A 21,129-nucleotide genomic window follows, 5' to 3' on the forward strand; every position below is an offset into this window, starting at 1 on the left:
TTTGCCACTCAGTAGGCATAACCTCCTGTATGATAGTCGCATACCCTCTGTTCTAGAGTGTTTGTTCAGTTAAATGCCTGGGTATATCGCTCTACTCTACAGCAATCTGAGAACACATATATAAAATAGGGATAAAACAGCGCCCTCTGCTGTTTGTGTCCTTTTCATTATATGCAGCTTGGAATCGGTTAATACATTTTCAGGTTGGGATAACAATTTCATCCAATCAAAGAGAACCCATTCATAAACTTCAAATTTATAGTGTACCAGCTATTTTTCTTGTTTCATCACTCCCCATTGCACTTGTTTATCCTGTATGTGGTAGGAGTTCTCACTCCTGATTGGATACAATTGTTATCCCCCCAAAAAAAGAAGAAATCTGTTCCCTGCACAGAGCTGGAGAGACAAGGGCAGCCCCTCTTATTGAATAATAAAGGAAATACTCTATGATTTCTATCAGAATATAGAGCTTTACCATTTTAACAAAAGAAAACTTGTTTTAACCAAAACATATCACTTACAACAACCCCTTTTTACATTTCATTTCATATAGATAGGCTACAGCCTTGTAGCACTAGCCTGGGTTCCAGGCCAGCCTGATTCGCTGCATTAAGTGACATTTCAGATCCGCAGAATGCAGTGAGTCAGGCTGGCCTGGAACCCAGGCTATTGTAGCACTGGAGATAAATAAGTCTTGTGAGTTTGTAAGTGTATCTGTTATCTCTGGTGGGAGTTATGTGTACTATTAAACTTTATTATGAGGGACTGTGCAGAATACGATGTGTGATTTTCAATTTCTGACATCATTCGCATCATTGAAACCTTTCATTTTTAATTATTGCCGTATTCAGTGTTGGACAGTAGTGAAATACATTTACTACTGTACTGTGTACATTTATGAATTTCACTTCACTATTCCAAAGAAAAAATAGTGAAAATAGCCCATTTACTATAGAGCACAGCATGTTCTTACTTCTGAAAAATTAAATGAATTGTCTATCTGCATCAAGTTCGAACCTGCTGAAGATTTAAAGGTCGGTCCCTGTTTCAATCCTGGATTTAGGCAGTTCAAATGAGGTACAGAAAACCCTTCGACTCTTTGGCTGATCTCACGGAGTGAAAAACTTTATGAGTTTACAGAAGAACAAAAGAAACAAAAAATATGTGTGAATTGTCTGGAGCCAGTAGCTCAGTGTGTTAGAATGCTGCCACATGATCGGGAGATGGTGGGTTCAAAGCCCACTCAGGTTCAAACAAAAAAATAAAGGGGCCAATCCCACCCCATTCTTTACTGACACTTTGCATTCCACACTAACATCAACTAGCACAGAAAAGCTCTGTTGTAGTAACCAGCAGTTAGCTCAGTGTGATGAGTGGCTGTACTTGTCATCCACAGGTCCAGGGTTCGAATCCCACATTAGTCATGTGGCTATGTGACACTTTGCTTTGCACACTGACTTTCAGAAGGACAACTTTAAAGCAGCCCAGAAATTCACCATGTTTGTGTGCCTCAATGGCCCAGTGGATAAGTCAAATGATATCTGTAATATACCTAGTAGAAGTGTGCCGGTTCAAACCGGCAAAGACTCATGTCAAAAAACATGGGCTATAACCCATCGTTTTTTTCATTTTTTCAAATTTCCTCAATTTCCAAAATTTCCGCAATTTCCTGAACTTTTTTTTCAAAATTTCAAGCTTAGCCTAAATTGCGGAAATTGCGGAATTCAGGAAATTTGAAAATTTCAAGTTAGCCTAAATTGCGGAAAATTGCGGAATTCAGGAAATTTCAGAAATTGCAAATTGCGGAAATTGCGGAATTCAGGAAATTTGAAAATTTCAAGTTAGCCTAAATTGCGGAAAATTGCGGAAATTGCGGAATTCAGGAAATTGCGGAATTCAGGAAATTTCAGAAATTGCAAATTGCGGAAATTTGAAAAAATTAAAAAAACGATGGGTTATAGCCCATGTTTTTTGACATGAGTCTTTGCCGGTTTGAACCGGCACACTTCTACTAGGTATACTACGGATATCATTTGACTTATCCACTGGGCCATTGAGGCACACAAACATGGTGAATTTCTGGGCTGCTTTAAAGTTGTCCTTCTGAAAGTCAGTGTGCAAAGCAAAGTGTCACATAGCCACATGACTAATGTGGGATTCGAACCCTGGACCTGTGTCAGCCACTCATCACACTGAGCTAACTGCTGGTTACTACAACAAAGCTTTTCTGTGCTAGTTGATGTTAGTGTGGAATGCAAAGTGTCAGTAAAGAATGGGGTGGGATTGGCCCCTTTATTTTTTTGTTTGAACCTGAGTGGGCTTTGAACCCACCATCTCCCGATCATGTGGCAGCATTCTAACACACTGAGCTACTGGCTCCAGACAATTCACACTTATTTTTTGTTTCTTTTGTTCTTCTGTAAACTCATAAAGTTTTTCACTCCGTGAGATCAGCCAAAGAGTCGAAGGGTTTTCTGTACCTCATTTGAACTGCCTAAATCCAGGATTGAAACAGGGACCGACCTTTAAATCTTCAGCAGGTTCGAACTTGATGCAGTTGAGAATGTCTGACTTAACCCACCTTTCAGAATATAGAGGTTCTTTAGGAGGTTAAAAAACAATGCACACTTTCGACATAAAAGCCCTAAAGAAACAAGTGTAATTGGTGGAGGTGCTCTAGGTGATCAAGTTCTAGCGTGGCTACCTATGCGACCATGTACCAAGGTACATGGCCAAAGCAGGTTCAAGGCCAGCCTGGGGGACCAAGCTGTACCCAAGCACTGAAGCCAATACTCATCGATGTACTCTGTTACCCTGGGTCTACTGGGATGCAGTACAGTGGGGCTGGGGGGGGGTTTTCCCCCCCGGTGTTTCCACACAGTAAAATGTGGGTGTTATGGCAAAATAAACTAGAACTGCACCCTATCGAGTGCCTACTTGCTTGTTGCACACAAGTAGGCCTACTAGTACGGACATTTATACAATATTTAGCTCACTCTTACATCAAGGATGTTTTTCCAAGTTTGTATGTGTATTACAAAGAGCAGGGCCTTTAGTTATTATTTTTTCATTTTGCATCTTTGCAAGGTTGTACCTTTGTAGGCCTACCTGTCTCTAATGTATAAGCAAAGTTGTAGCAGCGGTTAAGACACAGGCTTTGCAAACAGAAGGTTCTAGGTTCAAGCCCAGCAAGGGGCTTTGTTCAACCGTCATCTTAGTCTTACCCAATATGTCACTCCTAATGAAGAGTGTGATTTGTTGTTTCAGTTTTTATATTGACTCATGTCTGCCTGCCTGCCAGCCAGCAAGTTGGTTAACAGAAAATAAATTGTTATGGCTGAGTAAAATAAAATACAATAAACACAATTTGCCTGAAAATAGATTACCCAGCTATGACCTTTTTCATGAAAAAAAATGAGTAGTGATATGGCTGACTGAGTAAAATAAAACAATCTACCTGAAAATAGATAGCTATAACTGAAGAGCAATTTCCGCAATTACCATTTCCGCAATTTCCATTTCCGCAATTTCCTCAATTTCCATTTCCGCAATTTCCTCAATTTCCATTTCCGCAATTTCCACAATTACCATTTCCGCAATTTCCGCAATTTCCATTTCCACATTTCCTCAATTTCCGCAATTTCCATTTCCACCATTTCCGCAATTTCCGCAATTGCAATTTCCGCAATTTCCGCAATTTCCATTTCCATTTCCAACTATTAATGGCAGCTGGGTTTCATCATTCAAATAAAATAGAATTCTGTCCGTTTAGCTATAAAATTATGTCAGGGAATAGGGATACACAGTATATGTCTTTCATTTGCATTGCATCTCCCCCCCCCCCCCCCCCCAAGCTTTTATTTTCGTTCGAGTAATAGTACAACTCTAATAGTATTACTTATAATAATGTAATTAAAGATAACTTCATTCAGATTTATTTATTTTTATTTCATTTTCCAGATTTATTTTTCTTCTTTTTTTTAGATTTTCATTGGTGGGCCAGTCATAATGGTCCCGCGGGCCTGATGTGGCCCGCGGGCCTGAGGTTGAGTATCACTGTCATACGGCATACTATAGCACGCCGTTTATCATCATTTTTGAGTACTGCGGAGTGTTGCGGAAAAAGAAGAAGCTTTGAGAATTAATCTTTCAAATTTAGCATCTAATTCAAGACACTGTTAGTAAATCATTCATCTTTAATGTCACTAATGTCTTTATACATCTTCTTGACTTTGACTTCAGCATTTAAGATTTAATTTTACAGTATGTCCTTTATACCTAATGGTGACTACTTAAACACACATGTTGAATGTAATAATAATTGTTTCATGTTATAATACATTATAATACATAACAGCCAAAAGCAATAACATTAGCTATACTAAGTGCAATCACAAACATTCATGCAGAACAAAGTACCACGGTTCCTGTCTTTGGAAACGAGTAACAGTGGGAAAATATAGAATGTACAGAGTTACTGTTGAAACATACAGTAGACATGTCACAGAGTTTGGGCCAAAAGGCAAGATAAGAGCTTATTTAGAGGCATAAGTGTAAATTCTAATTAATCTTTAATCTTCATTTGCACAGGAATATTTTTTCCTTCTTTGTAAATTCTATATTTTTATATTAAATATATATTTTTGATTGTGAATATAGGAAACTTATAAAAAGTGCCACATTATAAAGAAATGTACATTTACATTTTGTGATGCTTATGAATAGAAAGCAATAAAACAACCAGGACGGTATTAAAAACAAACACATTGAAGGAGAAACTGTTAACTACTTAAAAACAAAGCAAACCTTTTAAAACCACAATTTTCTGCTTAGACACACTTTAGATATTGTTGCTCTCAGGCAGAAACCTCTTATCTCCATATTCTAACTTTTTGTGTTTTGTCGAAAAATGCCCTACTTTATCATACTACATCAGACAAAAGCATCAAAAGTAACAGATTTACAAGCTCGAAACTTTTCACTTTTGAATTTGAATCCTGAAAAGTAGCAGTTTTGGACATATGAGGTTTCGACCCGACACTGCCGACAGACAATACATCATTCCTGGATACACTCACAAAATATCTGTTGTAATCCTTTGTGGCAGACTTTTTGAGCTACAAAGAGTAAAAGCTACAATCCATATTTGAATGAATAAAATATTATTTTAACCAATCTCGTATGGTAGAGCATAAATACAACATACCAAACAACTCTTATTGAGACATATGACCCTGGGGTTGGGTAGGGCAACATATGACCCTGGGGTTGGGTAGGACAACTACTGGTTGACATTTGACAAGTAGTTTGCCTACAGCTCATAAGCCCAATACAGGCCTCTTGCATGAGCTGTATACATTTATCCAGGTTCGAATCTCGGGTAGCAGGGCATTTAAAAAATAATATGGAGTGTGGCTTTATAGAAAACAGCATTTTAAGTTTAAGTGAAACAATTCTAACACCCAACAATACACGTCATAACTGTACATTTACAAAGAGTTGATTTGTGCGTTCAGCAACACCGCCACACAATCCATCCCTTGTATCAGTCCTTCAACTAGCTCTTAAACGCTTGGCATAGTTTGAGCCACAAACATGATTTAGAATTCTTTAGGAGAAAAAATCCATGATATTGTTTTTTTTACTACCCTTTGCTTTGCTACTGTCGTTTTCCTGATGAAAACATGTTTATCTTACAATTCACATACCATTAACCACTTAAGCCCTATTTAAAACAAACAGACAAACAAAAACTAAAATAGTAGACTACAAGCTCAATTTGTCGTGATGCAATCATTCAACGCATTGAGCTCGTAGATTTACTACAAATTGTGCCTTGTAGGGAGTTACACAGGTTAGGATCTCGATCTATTTACCAAGATCCATAAAGCACCTACATAAACTAATTAATATTAAACACTACAAAAATACTGTTCCCTAACAGCTTCAATGTATTGCTGGCTTTAGATGTCTTTATTCTCCCTGTATTTTTAAGCTGCCACAATAAAACTAAGTGCCATGTCCAGAACAAGGTTTGTAGTGTTGGTTTTAACTTTAGTAGACCACCAGGGGGTGCCGTTTGTCACACAGAGCAACACCCTGAGCTATTTGAACATCATGGACCCTAATAGGTCCATTTGGTTCCATTTGTACACTGTCAGAGTTACATACTTGTAAGGGTCCATTTAGAACCCCGTCAAATAACCCTGAGAGTCCATGGACCCCACTTTGAGAACCACTGCTTTAAACCCAGCCCCCCTGATGCTCCAAGTAGGCCAAAAACAAACACCACAAATTATGTTAATACCATTTGGACAGTCTTGACTAGTTTAATATTGTTTATATCTCTGTCATTTCCCTGTATTAATCCTGTTGATTAAGTCGTCTACATTAATAATTATGACATTGATTAAGTATGCTACATTAATCATATGATATTGATTAAGTATGCTACATTAATCATAAAAATTATGATATAAGTGTTCTACGGCTATATATACAGTAGTACATCTATCAATGTACAAGGCAGGACAGCTATTAAAAAAGGCACTTAACATTAGAAAAGTTTCAATCCAAATATGTTATATATCCATTTTGATTCAATAAGAACAATAATCTTAATATACTTGAAGACATTTTCATTGCATTCAATGAAGGATTTAATTTGGCACTAGTTTATATATTATTATTTATATATCCCAAGTGGTTCAATAATTCATTCTGGAATGAAACTTTTCAGTATGTTTGCAGTTTTCTCAGGAAACAATTGGCACTTCTCTAGTACTACAATGACAGTAGTAGACGGTAGTTTTAACTATTACAACATTAACTGTTGTATATTTGGTTGTGTTCAGTAAGTCATTATTCTTTTCATTTATTTTTATATAAATGAAGCAACAAGCCCTATACTCATCTTTGTCTCCTTATTTGAATATTTCTAAAACTTCTGGACCTGACATTTTCATGATACTGAAAGCCTGAAATATGTTTTTGGTCACGTTGGACAGCCCAAAAATAGCCAAGGTAAAACTACTATTGATATAAACTTCAACTACACGCACAGTATATAAAAAATACGTGTCAATAGCTTTGTGGGTTATGTTGGTACAGTATTATTATATATATTTTTACAGTGAACTCCAAAAGTATCTGGACAGTAAAGCATTATATTAGGTTAACCACGTAAGCCGTAAGTAATACGACCAATAGAGAAAATAGTCTACATAGCGTATTGCTATCTTCTACAATTCTTCTTTCAGACTGTTTGGGAATAATCATTATTTTTTTCTTTTATGCTATTCCCTCAATTTTGTCATTATGTCAATTCCCAATCCCCCCTTAAACTTTAAGCTCCTTATTGCTTTAATGTGGTCTAAATACTTTGACAGCTCACTGTTAACACCTGATTCAGTGCAACATGCATGCAGTTAATGAAATATGAAATAACGAGGTACTGTAATGTATGTTCAAATACTGTACCTCCATCATCACACCACACATTCCAGTAGAGTGCCCTCAACAAGACAACTGTGATGATGTCCCAGCCTAAACTCTCCAATGTGTCACCGCTCTTTAGCAAGGCCGTTGATGTACAGGGCACGTACACGGCTCACAGGGTGTGTGTGTGTGTGTGTGTGTGTGTGTGTGTGTGTGTGTGTGTGTGTGTGTGTGTGTGTGTGTGTGTGTGTGAGAGTACGTCTCTGCATGTTCTTTATTCATTCCGCGATGTAATATCCTGGAAAGATAAACGATTTTCAATGTAATGGTTGTTATGTTCCCTGTATGTCAATGACATACAATCGTCCACATATATTTCCTAATACAACAATATAGTGAATTAAACTCTTTAAAACATTATATATATGGCATATTATTTATGATGAATGACTCACCTCTGTCTTGGCTCGCCGCCAGCGACCAATGGGTCCCGTTTTTGTAACCACTGAAACATAAGATTTTTTAAAATGAATTACAGTGAACACACTGTAATGTACACACACACACACACACACACACACACACACACACACAACAGTATACTGATACTTACGCATAAGTGACGTTAGCATCATAAATGTTGTCAACGCAGCAGACACACTCCACCACACACACCTGCAGAGAATATAACATTAACATACAGTATTAGCATTTTGTGAATGCCTTGAAAACATTTAGCCTATTTTAGTACATGGCGCGAGAGGCATACAAGGAATGTGAATGTTATAGTTATATGTAATAGCCTAATTGGGAAAGGAATTGAATCATAATAATAATCATAATTCATGTGAACTATCCATGTTAAAGAAGACAAAGGGAAGTTTGGCAGATAGAAAAATATTGTTGTTTTAATGATGACCCATAGTGACGGTGGCAAAATTAAAAAGGGCAACCAATAAGGGTGTAAGGTGGAGAATGGAGATACACATTTCGGTTACACAAAACATCCTCAGTCTGCCATGATGGCAGCATGGATATAAAAAAAAAACATTGTATTTTGAAGGCTGTTTACCTGGAATGTACGGCAGCAAAGATGAACACGCAGAACACCAAGAGGAGAATGCTTTTCATTGTGATTACACCTGAAAACACACGGACAACGTTTTATTTAAGCATCACTGTATTCATATTCTACAGTCACCAATATACAACAGAATTAACATCTTAAGGGAGCGTAAGGGAGTTGTTGTCGTTCAGTAACAGGGTTCTCCCCGTTTCCACCACTCTTTAGTAACAGGAAATACATTTTCAGGTCAGGATACTAATTTCACCCAGTCAGGAGAAAAAACTCAAACAGGATAGAAGGTAAACAAAAATTGGAATTAAATAATTGGGAAATTAGAACACTATAAAATGTAAGCTGATACATGGGTTTTCTCTCCTGATTGGATTAAATTGGCAGCCCACCTTAAAGAAAAAGCCATCTTAAGATGTATTTTCTGTTTACTAAATAGCAGAGAGACAGGGAGATCGCTGTTACTTAATAAACACTCTATATAGGAATGATTACTATCCATATTAAAAAAATCGCTTACACTACCATTAATAAGAGTGAGTGAGTGAGTGAGTGAGTGAGTGAGTGAGTGAGTGAGTGTGAGTGAGTGAGTGTGTGTGTGTTATAGCCCATGTTTTTTGAAATTTTGGAAAAAAAAGTTAGCCTTGTTTCTCATCATTTTGGACGGTGGGCTATAGCCCATATCGTACGGCATACTATAGCGCGCAGTTTTTCATCATTTTTTAAGATTTGAAAAAAATGACGAAATGACAAAAACGATGGGTTATAGCCCATGTTTTTTGAAATTTTGAAAAAAAAAGTTAGCCTTGTTTCTCATCATTTTGGACGGTGGGCTATAGCCCATATCGTACGGCATACTATAGCGCGCAGTTTTTCATCATTTTTGAAGATTTGAAAAAAATGACGAAATGACAAAAACGATGGGTTATAGCCCATGTTTTTTGAAATTTTGAAAAAAAAAGTTAGCCTTGTTTCTCATCATTTTGGACGGTGGGCTATAGCCCATATCGTACGGCATACTATAGCGCGCAGTTTTTCATCATTTTTGAAGATTTGAAAAAAATGACGAAATGACAAAAACGATGGGTTATAGCCCATGTTTTTTGAAATTTTGAAAAAAAAAGTTAGCCTTGTTTCTCATCATTTTGGACGGTGGGCTATAGCCCATATCGTACGGCATACTATAGCGCGCAGTTTTTCATCATTTTTGAAGATTTGAAAAAAATGACGAAATGACAAAAACGATGGGTTATAGCCCATGTTTTTTGAAATTTTGAAAAAAAAAGTTAGCCTTGTTTCTCATCATTTTGGACGGTGGGCTATAGCCCATATCGTACGGCATACTATAGCGCGCAGTTTTTCATCATTTTTGAAGATTTGAAAAAAATGACGAAATGACAAAAACGATGGGTTATAGCCCATGTTTTTTGAAATTTTGAAAAAAAAAGTTAGCCTTGTTTCTCATCATTTTGGACGGTGGGCTATAGCCCATATCGTACGGCATACTATAGCGCGCAGTTTTTCATCATTTTTGAAGATTTGAAAAAAATGACGAAATGACAAAAACGATGGGTTATAGCCCATGTTTTTTGAAATTTTGAAAAAAAAAGTTAGCCTTGTTTCTCATCATTTTGGACGGTGGGCTATAGCCCATATCGTACGGCATACTATAGCGCGCAGTTTTTCATCATTTTTGAAGATTTTAAAAAAATGACAAAATGACAAAAACGATGGGTTATAGCCCATGTTTTTTGAAATTTTGAAAAAAAATGTTAGCCTTGTTTCTCATCATTTTGGACGGTGGGCTATAGCCCATATCGTATGGCATACTATAGCGCGCAGTTTTTCATCATTTTTGAAGATTTGAAAAAAATGACGAAATGACAAAAACGATGGGTTATAGCCCATGTTTTTTGAAATTTTGGAAAAAAAAGTTAGCCTTGTTTCTCATCATTTTGGACGGTGGGCTATAGCCCATATCGTACGGCATACTATAGCGCGCAGTTTTTCATCATTTTTTAAGATTTGAAAAAAATGACGAAATGACAAAAACGATGGGTTATAGCCCATGTTTTTTGAAATTTTGAAAAAAAAAGTTAGCCTTGTTTCTCATCATTTTGGACGGTGGGCTATAGCCCATATCGTACGGCATACTATAGCGCGCAGTTTTTCATCATTTTTGAAGATTTGAAAAAAATGACGAAATGACAAAAACGATGGGTTATAGCCCATGTTTTTTGAAATTTTGAAAAAAAAAGTTAGCCTTGTTTCTCATCATTTTGGACGGTGGGCTATAGCCCATATCGTACGGCATACTATAGCGCGCAGTTTTTCATCATTTTTGAAGATTTGAAAAAAATGACGAAATGACAAAAACGATGGGTTATAGCCCATGTTTTTTGAAATTTTGAAAAAAAAAGTTAGCCTTGTTTCTCATCATTTTGGACGGTGGGCTATAGCCCATATCGTACGGCATACTATAGCGCGCAGTTTTTCATCATTTTTGAAGATTTGAAAAAAATGACGAAATGACAAAAACGATGGGTTATAGCCCATGTTTTTTGAAATTTTGAAAAAAAAAGTTAGCCTTGTTTCTCATCATTTTGGACGGTGGGCTATAGCCCATATCGTACGGCATACTATAGCGCGCAGTTTTTCATCATTTTTGAAGATTTGAAAAAAATGACGAAATGACAAAAACGATGGGTTATAGCCCATGTTTTTTGAAATTTTGAAAAAAAAAGTTAGCCTTGTTTCTCATCATTTTGGACGGTGGGCTATAGCCCATATCGTACGGCATACTATAGCGCGCAGTTTTTCATCATTTTTGAAGATTTGAAAAAAATGACGAAATGACAAAAACGATGGGTTATAGCCCATGTTTTTTGAAATTTTGAAAAAAAAAGTTAGCCTTGTTTCTCATCATTTTGGACGGTGGGCTATAGCCCATATCGTACGGCATACTATAGCGCGCAGTTTTTCATCATTTTTGAAGATTTTTAAAAAATGACAAAATGACAAAAACGATGGGTTATAGCCCATGTTTTTTGAAATTTTGAAAAAAAAAGTTAGCCTTGTTTCTCATCATTTTGGACGGTGGGCTATAGCCCATATCGTACGGCATACTATAGCGCGCAGTTTTTCATCATTTTTGAAGATTTGAAAAAAATGACGAAATGACAAAAACGATGGGTTATAGCCCATGTTTTTTGAAATTTTGAAACAAAAAGTTAGCCTTGTTTCTCATCATTTTGGACGGTGGGCTATAGCCCATATCGTACGGCATACTATAGCGCGCAGTTTTTCATCATTTTTGAAGATTTGAAAAAAATTACGAAATGACAAAAACGATGGGTTATAGCCCATGTTTTTTGAAATTTTGAAAAAAAAAGTTAGCCTTGTTTCTCATCATTTTGGACGGTGGGCTATAGCCCATATCGTACGGCATACTATAGCGCACAGTTTTTCATCATTTTTGAAGATTTGAAAAAAATGACGAAATGACAAAAACGATGGGTTATAGCCCATGTTTTTTGAAATTTTGAAAAAAAAAGTTAGCCTTGTTTCTCATCATTTTGGACGGTGGGCTATAGCCCATATCGTACGGCATACTATAGCGCGCAGTTTTTCATCATTTTTGAAGATTTGAAAAAAATGACGAAATGACAAAAACGATGGGTTATAGCCCATGTTTTTTGAAATTTTGAAAAAAAAAGTTAGCCTTGTTTCTCATCATTTTGGACGGTGGGCTATAGCCCATATCGTACGGCATACTATAGCGCGCAGTTTTTCATCATTTTTGAAGATTTGAAAAAAATGACGAAATGACAAAAACGATGGGTTATAGCCCATGTTTTTTGAAATTTTGAAAAAAAAATGTAGCCTTGTTTCTCATCATTTTGGACGGTGGGCTATAGCCCATATCGTACGGCATACTATAGCGCGCAGTTTTTCATCATTTTTGAAGATTTGAAAAAAATGACGAAATGACAAAAACGATGGGTTATAGCCCATGTTTTTTGAAATTTTGAAAAAAAAAGTTAGCCTTGTTTCTCATCATTTTGGACGGTGGGCTATAGCCCATATCGTACGGCATACTATAGCGCGCAGTTTTTCATCATTATTGAAGATTTTAAAAAAATGACAAAATGACAAAAACGATGGGTTATAGCCCATGTTTTTTGAAATTTTGAAAAAAAAAGTTAGCCTTGTTTCTCATCATTTTGGACGGTGGGCTATAGCCCATATCGTACGGCATACTATAGCGCGCAGTTTTTCATCATTTTTGAAGATTTGAAAAAAATGACGAAATGACAAAAACGATGGGTTATAGCCCATGTTTTTTGAAATTTTGAAAAAAAAAGTTAGCCTTGTTTCTCATCATTTTGGACGGTGGGCTATAGCCCATATCGTACGGCATACTATAGCGCGCAGTTTTTCATCATTTTTGAAGATTTGAAAAAAATGACGAAATGACAAAAACGATGGGTTATAGCCCATGTTTTTTGAAATTTTGAAAAAAAAAGTTAGCCTTGTTTCTCATCATTTTGGACGGTGGGCTATAGCCCATATCGTACGGCATACTATAGCGCGCAGTTTTTCATCATTTTTGAAGATTTGAAAAAAATGACGAAATGACAAAAACGATGGGTTATAGCCCATGTTTTTTGAAAATTTGAAAAAAAGTTAGCCTTGTTTCTCATCATTTTGGACGGTGGGCTATAGCCCATATCGTACGGCATACTATAGCGCGCAGTTTTTCATCATTTTTGAAGATTTGAAAAAAATGACGAAATGACAAAAACGATGGGTTATAGCCCATGTTTTTTGAAATTTTGAAAAAAAAAGTTAGCCTTGTTTCTCATCATTTTGGACGGTGGGCTATAGCCCATATCGTACGGCATACTATAGCGCGCAGTTTTTCATCATTTTTGAAGATTTGAAAAAAATGACGAAATGACAAAAACGATGGGTTATAGCCCATGTTTTTTGAAATTTTGAAAAAAAAAGTTAGCCTTGTTTCTCATCATTTTGGACGGTGGGCTATAGCCCATATCGTACGGCATACTATAGCGCGCAGTTTTTCATCATTTTTGAAGATTTGAAAAAAATGACGAAATGACAAAAACGATGGGTTATAGCCCATGTTTTTTGAAATTTTGAAAAAAAAAGTTAGCCTTGTTTCTCATCATTTTGGACGGTGGGCTATAGCCCATATCGTACGGCATACTATAGCGCGCAGTTTTTCATCATTTTTGAAGATTTGAAAAAAATGACGAAATGACAAAAACGATGGGTTATAGCCCATGTTTTTTGAAATTTTGAAAAAAAAAGTTAGCCTTGTTTCTCATCATTTTGGACGGTGAGCTATAGCCCATATCGTACGGCATACTATAGCGCGCAGTTTTTCATCATTTTTGAAGATTTGAAAAAAATGACGAAATGACAAAAACGATGGGTTATAGCCCATGTTTTTTGAAATTTTGAAAAAAAAAGTTAGCCTTGTTTCTCATCATTTTGGACGGTGGGCTATAGCCCATATCGTACGGCATACTATAGCGCGCAGTTTTTCATCATTTTTGAAGATTTGAAAAAAATGACGAAATGACAAAAACGTTGGGTTATAGCCCATGTTTTTTGAAATTTTGAAAAAAAAAGTTAACCTTGTTTCTCATCATTTTGGACGGTGGGCTATAGCCCATATCGTACGGCATACTATAGCGCGCAGTTTTTCATCATTTTTGAAGATTTGAAAAAAATGACGAAATGACAAAAACGATGGGTTATAGCCCATGTTTTTTGAAATTTTGAAAAAAAAAGTTAGCCTTGTTTCTCATCATTTTGGACGGTGGGCTATAGCCCATATCGTACGGCATACTATAGCGCGCAGTTTTTCATCATTTTTGAAGATTTGAAAAAAATGACGAAATGACAAAAACGATGGGTTATACTTATAGTGTGTGTGTGTGTGTGTGAGTGCACATACTTGCTTGCACACATGTGTTTATGTGTACATGAAGCTGCTGTGGCGCAGAATAAGTTAACACAACTTTAATTTAACACAACTAAACTGTCCTCAAATGTACCGAGGGTCATGACGCTCTGATTGTCCACAGAGAATGACCATCATCGGTGTAACGAGGCGTTTGGAGACGGACAGGCGGTGTTTCTGCTGCCTGTCAGCTCAGCACCGTGGAGGAATTACGTAGCACCAGCCATGCTCTACAAGAGGCATGTCATATCTGACCAATTCCTTCTCTACATTGCGATAGTACTCTAAAGCAGTGTGTTTCAGCCCAAGGACCGCTAACCGACCATAACACTGTATAAAATTGTGTTTCAAATTAAACTTTTTCATAGATGTCATAGACTTGTTAGGAATGCTAGGGTTCATAGATTCATAGACTGCTAGGGTTCAAGGTTAATGTAAAAAAAATAATCTTAGGTCATCATTTAGTGGACAAAAAAATACATTAAAGTCCATAGACTGGCAAACGATATATATAACAAAAATCCCATAGACTTGGCTGCCATATGACTTAATCTGCAAAAGCCATGAAAATACAATCACAAAGAATTGGCGGCCCCCCTGTGCTAACTCTGAGGACCCCCTAGGGGTCCCGGACCCCCCTGTTTGTTCAGTAACAGGGGTCTTCCTGTTTCTCCAGCTCTTAAATAAGGGCAGACCGCTAATAAGTTCAACGAATCAGGAACCCCACAAAAGTCATTCATCAGCTTCTGTCCCACTTCCAATTTCACTTGCTTCTGAGTTCTCTCTCCTGATAGGATGAAATTGGTATCCCAACCAGAAAATGTATTTTCGGTTTACTGAAGAGCTGAAGAGACAGTAAAGGTGGTTGCACACCGGACGCATTTTTCGGAAAACCGCTAAAGGTCCGAAAAACGTGCTCTGTGTGCAGAGACCTGTACAAACACACCATAGTGCGTATTGTATCACTGTTAAAATGTTATCGTTATAACCCTACTCGGCATACTATAGCGCGCAGTTTTTCATCATTTTTGAAGATTTGAAAAAAATGACGAAATGACAAAAACGATGGGTTATAGCCCATGTTTTTTGAAATTTTGAAAAAAAAAGTTAGCCTTGTTTCTCATCATTTTGGACGGTGGGCTATAGCCCATATCGTACGGCATACTATAGCGCGCAGTTTTTCATCATTTTTGAAGATTTGAAAAAAATGACGAAATGACAAAAACGATGGGTTATAGCCCATGTTTTTTGAAATTTTGAAAAAAAAAGTTAGCCTTGTTTCTCATCATTTTGGACGGTGGGCTATAGCCCATATCGTACGGCATACTATAGCGCGCAGTTTTTCATCATTTTTGAAGATTTGAAAAAAATGACGAAATGACAAAAACGATGGGTTATAGCCCATGTTTTTTGAAATTTTGAAAAAAAAAGTTAACCTTGTTTCTCATCATTTTGGACGGTGGGCTATAGCCCATATCGTACGGCATACTATAGCGCGCAGTTTTTCATCATTTTTGAAGATTTGAAAAAAATGACGAAATGACAAAAACGATGGGTTATAGCCCATGTTTTTTGAAATTTTGAAAAAAAAAGTTAGCCTTGTTTCTCATCATTTTGGACGGTGGGCTATAGCCCATATCGTACGGCATACTATAGCGCGCAGTTTTTCATCATTTTTGAAGATTTGAAAAAAATGACGAAATGACAAAAACGATGGGTTATACTTATAGTGTGTGTGTGTGTGTGTGTGAGTGCACATACTTGCTTGCACACATGTGTTTCTGTGTACATGAAGCTGCTGTGGCGCAGAATAAGTTAACACAACTTTAATTTAACACAACTAAACTGTCCTCAAATGTACCGAGGGTCATGACGCTCTGATTGTCCACAGAGAATGACCATCATCGGTGTAACGAGGCGTTTGGAGACGGACAGGCGGTGTTTCTGCTGCCTGTCAGCTCAGCACCGTGGAGGAATTACGTAGCACCAGCCATGCTCTACAAGAGGCATGTCATATCTGACCAATTCCTTCTCTACATTGCGATAGTACTCTAAAGCAGTGTGTTTCAGCCCAAGGACCGCTAACAGACCATAACACTGTATAAAATTGTGTTTCAAATTAAACTTTTTCATAGATGTCATAGACTTGTTAGGAATGCTAGGGTTCATAGATTCATAGACTGCTAGGGTTCAAGGTTAATGTAAAAAAAATAATCTTAGGTCATCATTTAGTGGACAAAAAAATACATTAAAGTCCATAGACTGGCAAACGATATATATAACAAAAATCCCATAGACTTGGCTGCCATATGACTTAATCTGCAAAAGCCATGAAAATACAATCACAAAGAATTGGCGGCCCCCCTGTGCTAACTCTGAGGACCCCCTAGGGGTCCCGGACCCCCCTGTTTGTTCAGTAACAGGGGTCTTCCTGTTTCTCCAGCTCTTAAATAAGGGCAGACCGCTAATAAGTTCAACGAATCAGGAACCCCACAAAAGTCATTCATCAGCTTCTGTCCCACTTCCAATTTCACTTGCTTCTGAGTTCTCTCTCCTGATAGGATGAAATTGGTATCCCAACCAGAAAATGTATTTTCGGTTTACTGAAGAGCTGAAGAGACAGTAAAGGTGGTTGCACACCGGACGCATTTTTCGGAAAACCGCTAAAGGTCCGAAAAACGTGCTCTGTGTGCAGAGACCTGTACAAACACACCATAGTGCGTATTGTATCACTGTTAAAATGTTATCGTTATAACCCTACTCGGCATACTATAGCGCGCAGTTTTTCATCATTTTTGAAGATTTGAAAAAAATGACGAAATGACAAAAACGATGGGTTATAGCCCATGTTTTTTGAAATTTTGAAAAAAAAAGTTAGCCTTGTTTCTCATCATTTTGGACGGTGGGCTATAGCCCATATCGTACGGCATACTATAGCGCGCAGTTTTTCATCATTTTTGAAGATTTGAAAAAAATGACGAAATGACAAAAACGATGGGTTATAGCCCATGTTTTTTGAAATTTTGAAAAAAAAAGTTAGCCTTGTTTCTCATCATTTTGGACGGTGGGCTATAGCCAATATCGTACGGCATACTATAGCGCGCAATTTTTCATCATTTTTGAAGATTTGAAAAAAATGACGAAATGACAAAAACGATGGGTTATAGCCCATGTTTTTTGAAATTTTGAAAAAAAGTTAGCCTTGTTTCTCATCATTTTGGACGGTGGGCTATAGCCCATATCGTACGGCATACTATAGCGCGCAGTTTTTCATCATTTTTGAAGATTTGAAAAAAATGACGAAATGACAAAAACGATGGGTTATAGCCCATGTTTTTTGAAATTTTGAAAAAAAAAGTTAGCCTTGTTTCTCATCATTTTGGACGGTGGGCTATAGCCCATATCGTACGGCATACTATAGCGCGCAGTTTTTCATCATTTTTGAAGATTTGAAAAAAATGACGAAATGACAAAAACGATGGGTTATAGCCCATGTTTTTTGAAATTTTGAAAAAAAAAGTTAGCCTTGTTTCTCATCATTTTGGACGGTGGGCTATAGCCCATATCGTACGGCATACTATAGCGCGCAGTTTTTCATCATTTTTGAAGATTTGAAAAAAATGACGAAATGGCAAAAACGATGGGTTATAGCCCATGTTTTTTGAAATTTTGAAAAAAAAAGTTAGCCTTGTTTCTCATCATTTTGGACGGTGGGCTATAGCCCATATCGTACGGCATACTATAGCGCGCAGTTTTTCATCATTTTTGAAGATTTGAAAAAAATGACGAAATGACAAAAACGATGGGTTATAGCCCATGTTTTTTGAAATTTTGAAAAAAAAAGTTAGCCTTGTTTCTCATCATTTTGGACGGTGAGCTATAGCCCATACCGTACGGCATACTATAGCGCGCAGTTTTTCATCATTTTTGAAGATTTGAAAAAAATGACGAAATGACAAAAACGATGGGTTATAGCCCATGTTTTTTGAAATTTTGAAAAAAAAAGTTAGCCTTGTTTCTCATCATTTTGGACGGTGGGCTATAGCCCATATCGTACGGCATACTATAGCGCGCAGTTTTTCATCATTTTTGAAGATTTGAAAAAAATGACGAAATGACAAAAACGATGGGTTATAGCCCATGTTTTTTGAAATTTTGGAAAAAAAAGTTAGCCTTGTTTCTCATCATTTTGGACGGTGGGCTATAGCCCATATCGTACGGCATACTATAGCGCGCAGTTTTTCATCATTTTTTAAGATTTGAAAAAAATGACGAAATGACAAAAACGATGGGTTATAGCCCATGTTTTTTGAAATTTTGAAAAAAAAAGTTAGCCTTGTTTCTCATCATTTTGGACGGTGGGCTATAGCCCATATCGTACGGCATACTATAGCGCGCAGTTTTTCATCATTTTTGAAGATTTGAAAAAAATGACGAAATGACAAAAACGATGGGTTATAGCCCATGTTTTTTGAAATTTTGGAAAAAAAAGTTAGCCTTGTTTCTCATCATTTTGGACGGTGGGCTATAGCCCATATCGTACGGCATACTATAGCGCGCTGTTTTTCATCATTTTTGAAGATTTGAAAAAAATGACGAAATGACAAAAACGATGGGTTATAGCCCATGTTTTTTGAAATTTTGAAAAAAAAAGTTAACCTTGTTTCTCATCATTTTGGACGGTGGGCTATAGCCCATATCGTACGGCATACTATAGCGCGCAGTTTTTCATCATTTTTGAAGATTTGAAAAAAATGACGAAATGACAAAAACGATGGGTTATAGCCCATGTTTTTTGAAATTTTGAAAAAAAAAGTTAGCCTTGTTTCTCATCATTTTGGACGGTGGGCTATAGCCCATATCGTACGGCATACTATAGCGCGCAGTTTTTCATCATTTTTGAAGATTTGAAAAAAATGACGAAATGACAAAAACGATGGGTTATAGCCCATGTTTTTTGAAATTTTGAAAAAAAAAGTTAGCCTTGTTTCTCATCATTTTGGACGGTGGGCTATAGCCCATATCGTACGGCATACTATAGCGCGCAGTTTTTCATCATTTTTGAAGATTTGAAAAAAATGACGAAATGACAAAAACGATGGGTTATACTTATAGTGTGTGTGTGTGTGTGTGAGTGCACATACTTGCTTGCACACATGTGTTTCTGTGTACATGAAGCTGCTGTGGCGCAGAATAAGTTAACACAACTTTAATTTAACACAACTAAACTGTCCTCAAATGTACCGAGGGTCATGACGCTCTGATTGTCCACAGAGAATGACCATCATCGGTGTAACGAGGCGTTTGGAGACGGACAGGCGGTGTTTCTGCTGCCTGTCAGCTCAGCACCGTGGAGGAATTACGTAGCACCAGCCATGCTCTACAAGAGGCATGTCATATCTGACCAATTCCTTCTCTACATTGCGATAGTACTCTAAAGCAGTGTGTTTCAGCCCAAGGACCGCTAACCGACCATAACACTGTATAAAATTGTGTTTCAAATTAAACTTTTTCATAGATGTCATAGACTTGTTAGGAATGCTAGGGTTCATAGATTCATAGACTGCTAGGGTTCAAGGTTAATGTAAAAAAAATAATCTTAGGTCATCATTTAGTGGACAAAAAAATACATTAAAGTCCATAGACTGGCAAACGATATATATAACAAAAATCCCATAGACTTGGCTGCCATATGACTTAATCTGCAAAAGCCATGAAAATACAATCACAAAGAATTGGCGGCCCCCCTGTGCTAACTCTGAGGACCCCCTAGGGGTCCCGGACCCCCCTGTTTGTTCAGTAACAGGGGTCTTCCTGTTTCTCCAGCTCTTAAATAAGGGCAGACCGCTAATAAGTTCAACGAATCAGGAACCCCACAAAAGTCATTCATCAGCTTCTGTCCCACTTCCAATTTCACTTGCTTCTGAGTTCTCTCTCCTGATAGGATGAAATTGGTATCCCAACCAGAAAATGTATTTTCGGTTTACTGAAGAGCTGAAGAGACAGTAAAGGTGGTTGCACACCGGACGCATTTTTCGGAAAACCGCTAAAGGTCCGAAAAACGTGCTCTGTGTGCAGAGACCTGTACAAACACACCATAGTGCGTATTGTATCACTGTTAAAATGTTATCGTTATAACCCTACTCCATAGCAATGATTAATAGGAAAATATATTTAAAAACGTATTTTAACTAAAGCTTAACCTAGTTTTCTATCAGGTGGAGCCACAAGTAGAACAAGAACCGTTTGTTTTTTTCCTCTTCGTACACCATCAGAAAGATGTGCAATAGACGCCTTAACAGACGACGTCACACTGATAAGCAACAGCATGCGTGCGCATAACGGCAGCAGAAGAACACCACCTCTCATAAGATGCAATGGAAAAGTTCTAACTGCACTCACGTGTAAAATATGCCCCATCAAACTTTAAGATGCTGTTTTTATCCCAGTGTGGAGGAAGAATGATTAGGATTCTTATTGTGATCTCTCGCCCTTGAAATATACACAACAGAAACCATTGGTAACCATTGGTTTCTGTTGTGTTTGAACAATAATAGCAATTCAAAACAGTTGTCCTCAAAACTACACCTCCAGTCGCTGTCATAAGAACGGGAGATGCGCTCAT

General features: G+C 37.2%; 1 protein-coding gene across 1 annotated transcript in view; it reads right to left on the bottom strand.

Annotated features, from left to right (window-relative positions):
• Positions 1-4,178: 4,178 nt before the first annotated feature.
• Positions 4,179-21,129, bottom strand: part of tmem71 (transmembrane protein 71) — a 31,783-nt gene continuing 14,832 nt past the window's right edge. Inside the window, exons 9-12 of the mRNA XM_080778241.1 lie at positions 8,510-8,579; positions 8,051-8,112; positions 7,893-7,942; positions 4,179-7,735 (exon numbers count right to left, since the gene is read on the bottom strand). Of these exons, the coding sequence (XP_080634367.1) occupies positions 7,712-7,735; positions 7,893-7,942; positions 8,051-8,112; positions 8,510-8,579 (206 nt within the window). The 3' untranslated portion in view covers positions 4,179-7,711. The remainder of the gene's footprint in view (positions 7,736-7,892; positions 7,943-8,050; positions 8,113-8,509; positions 8,580-21,129) is intronic.

The sequence above is a fragment of the Protomyctophum bolini genome, assembly GCF_963924005.1.
Source record: "Protomyctophum bolini genome assembly, chromosome: 12".
Lineage (NCBI taxonomy): Eukaryota > Metazoa > Chordata > Actinopteri > Myctophiformes > Myctophidae > Protomyctophum > Protomyctophum bolini.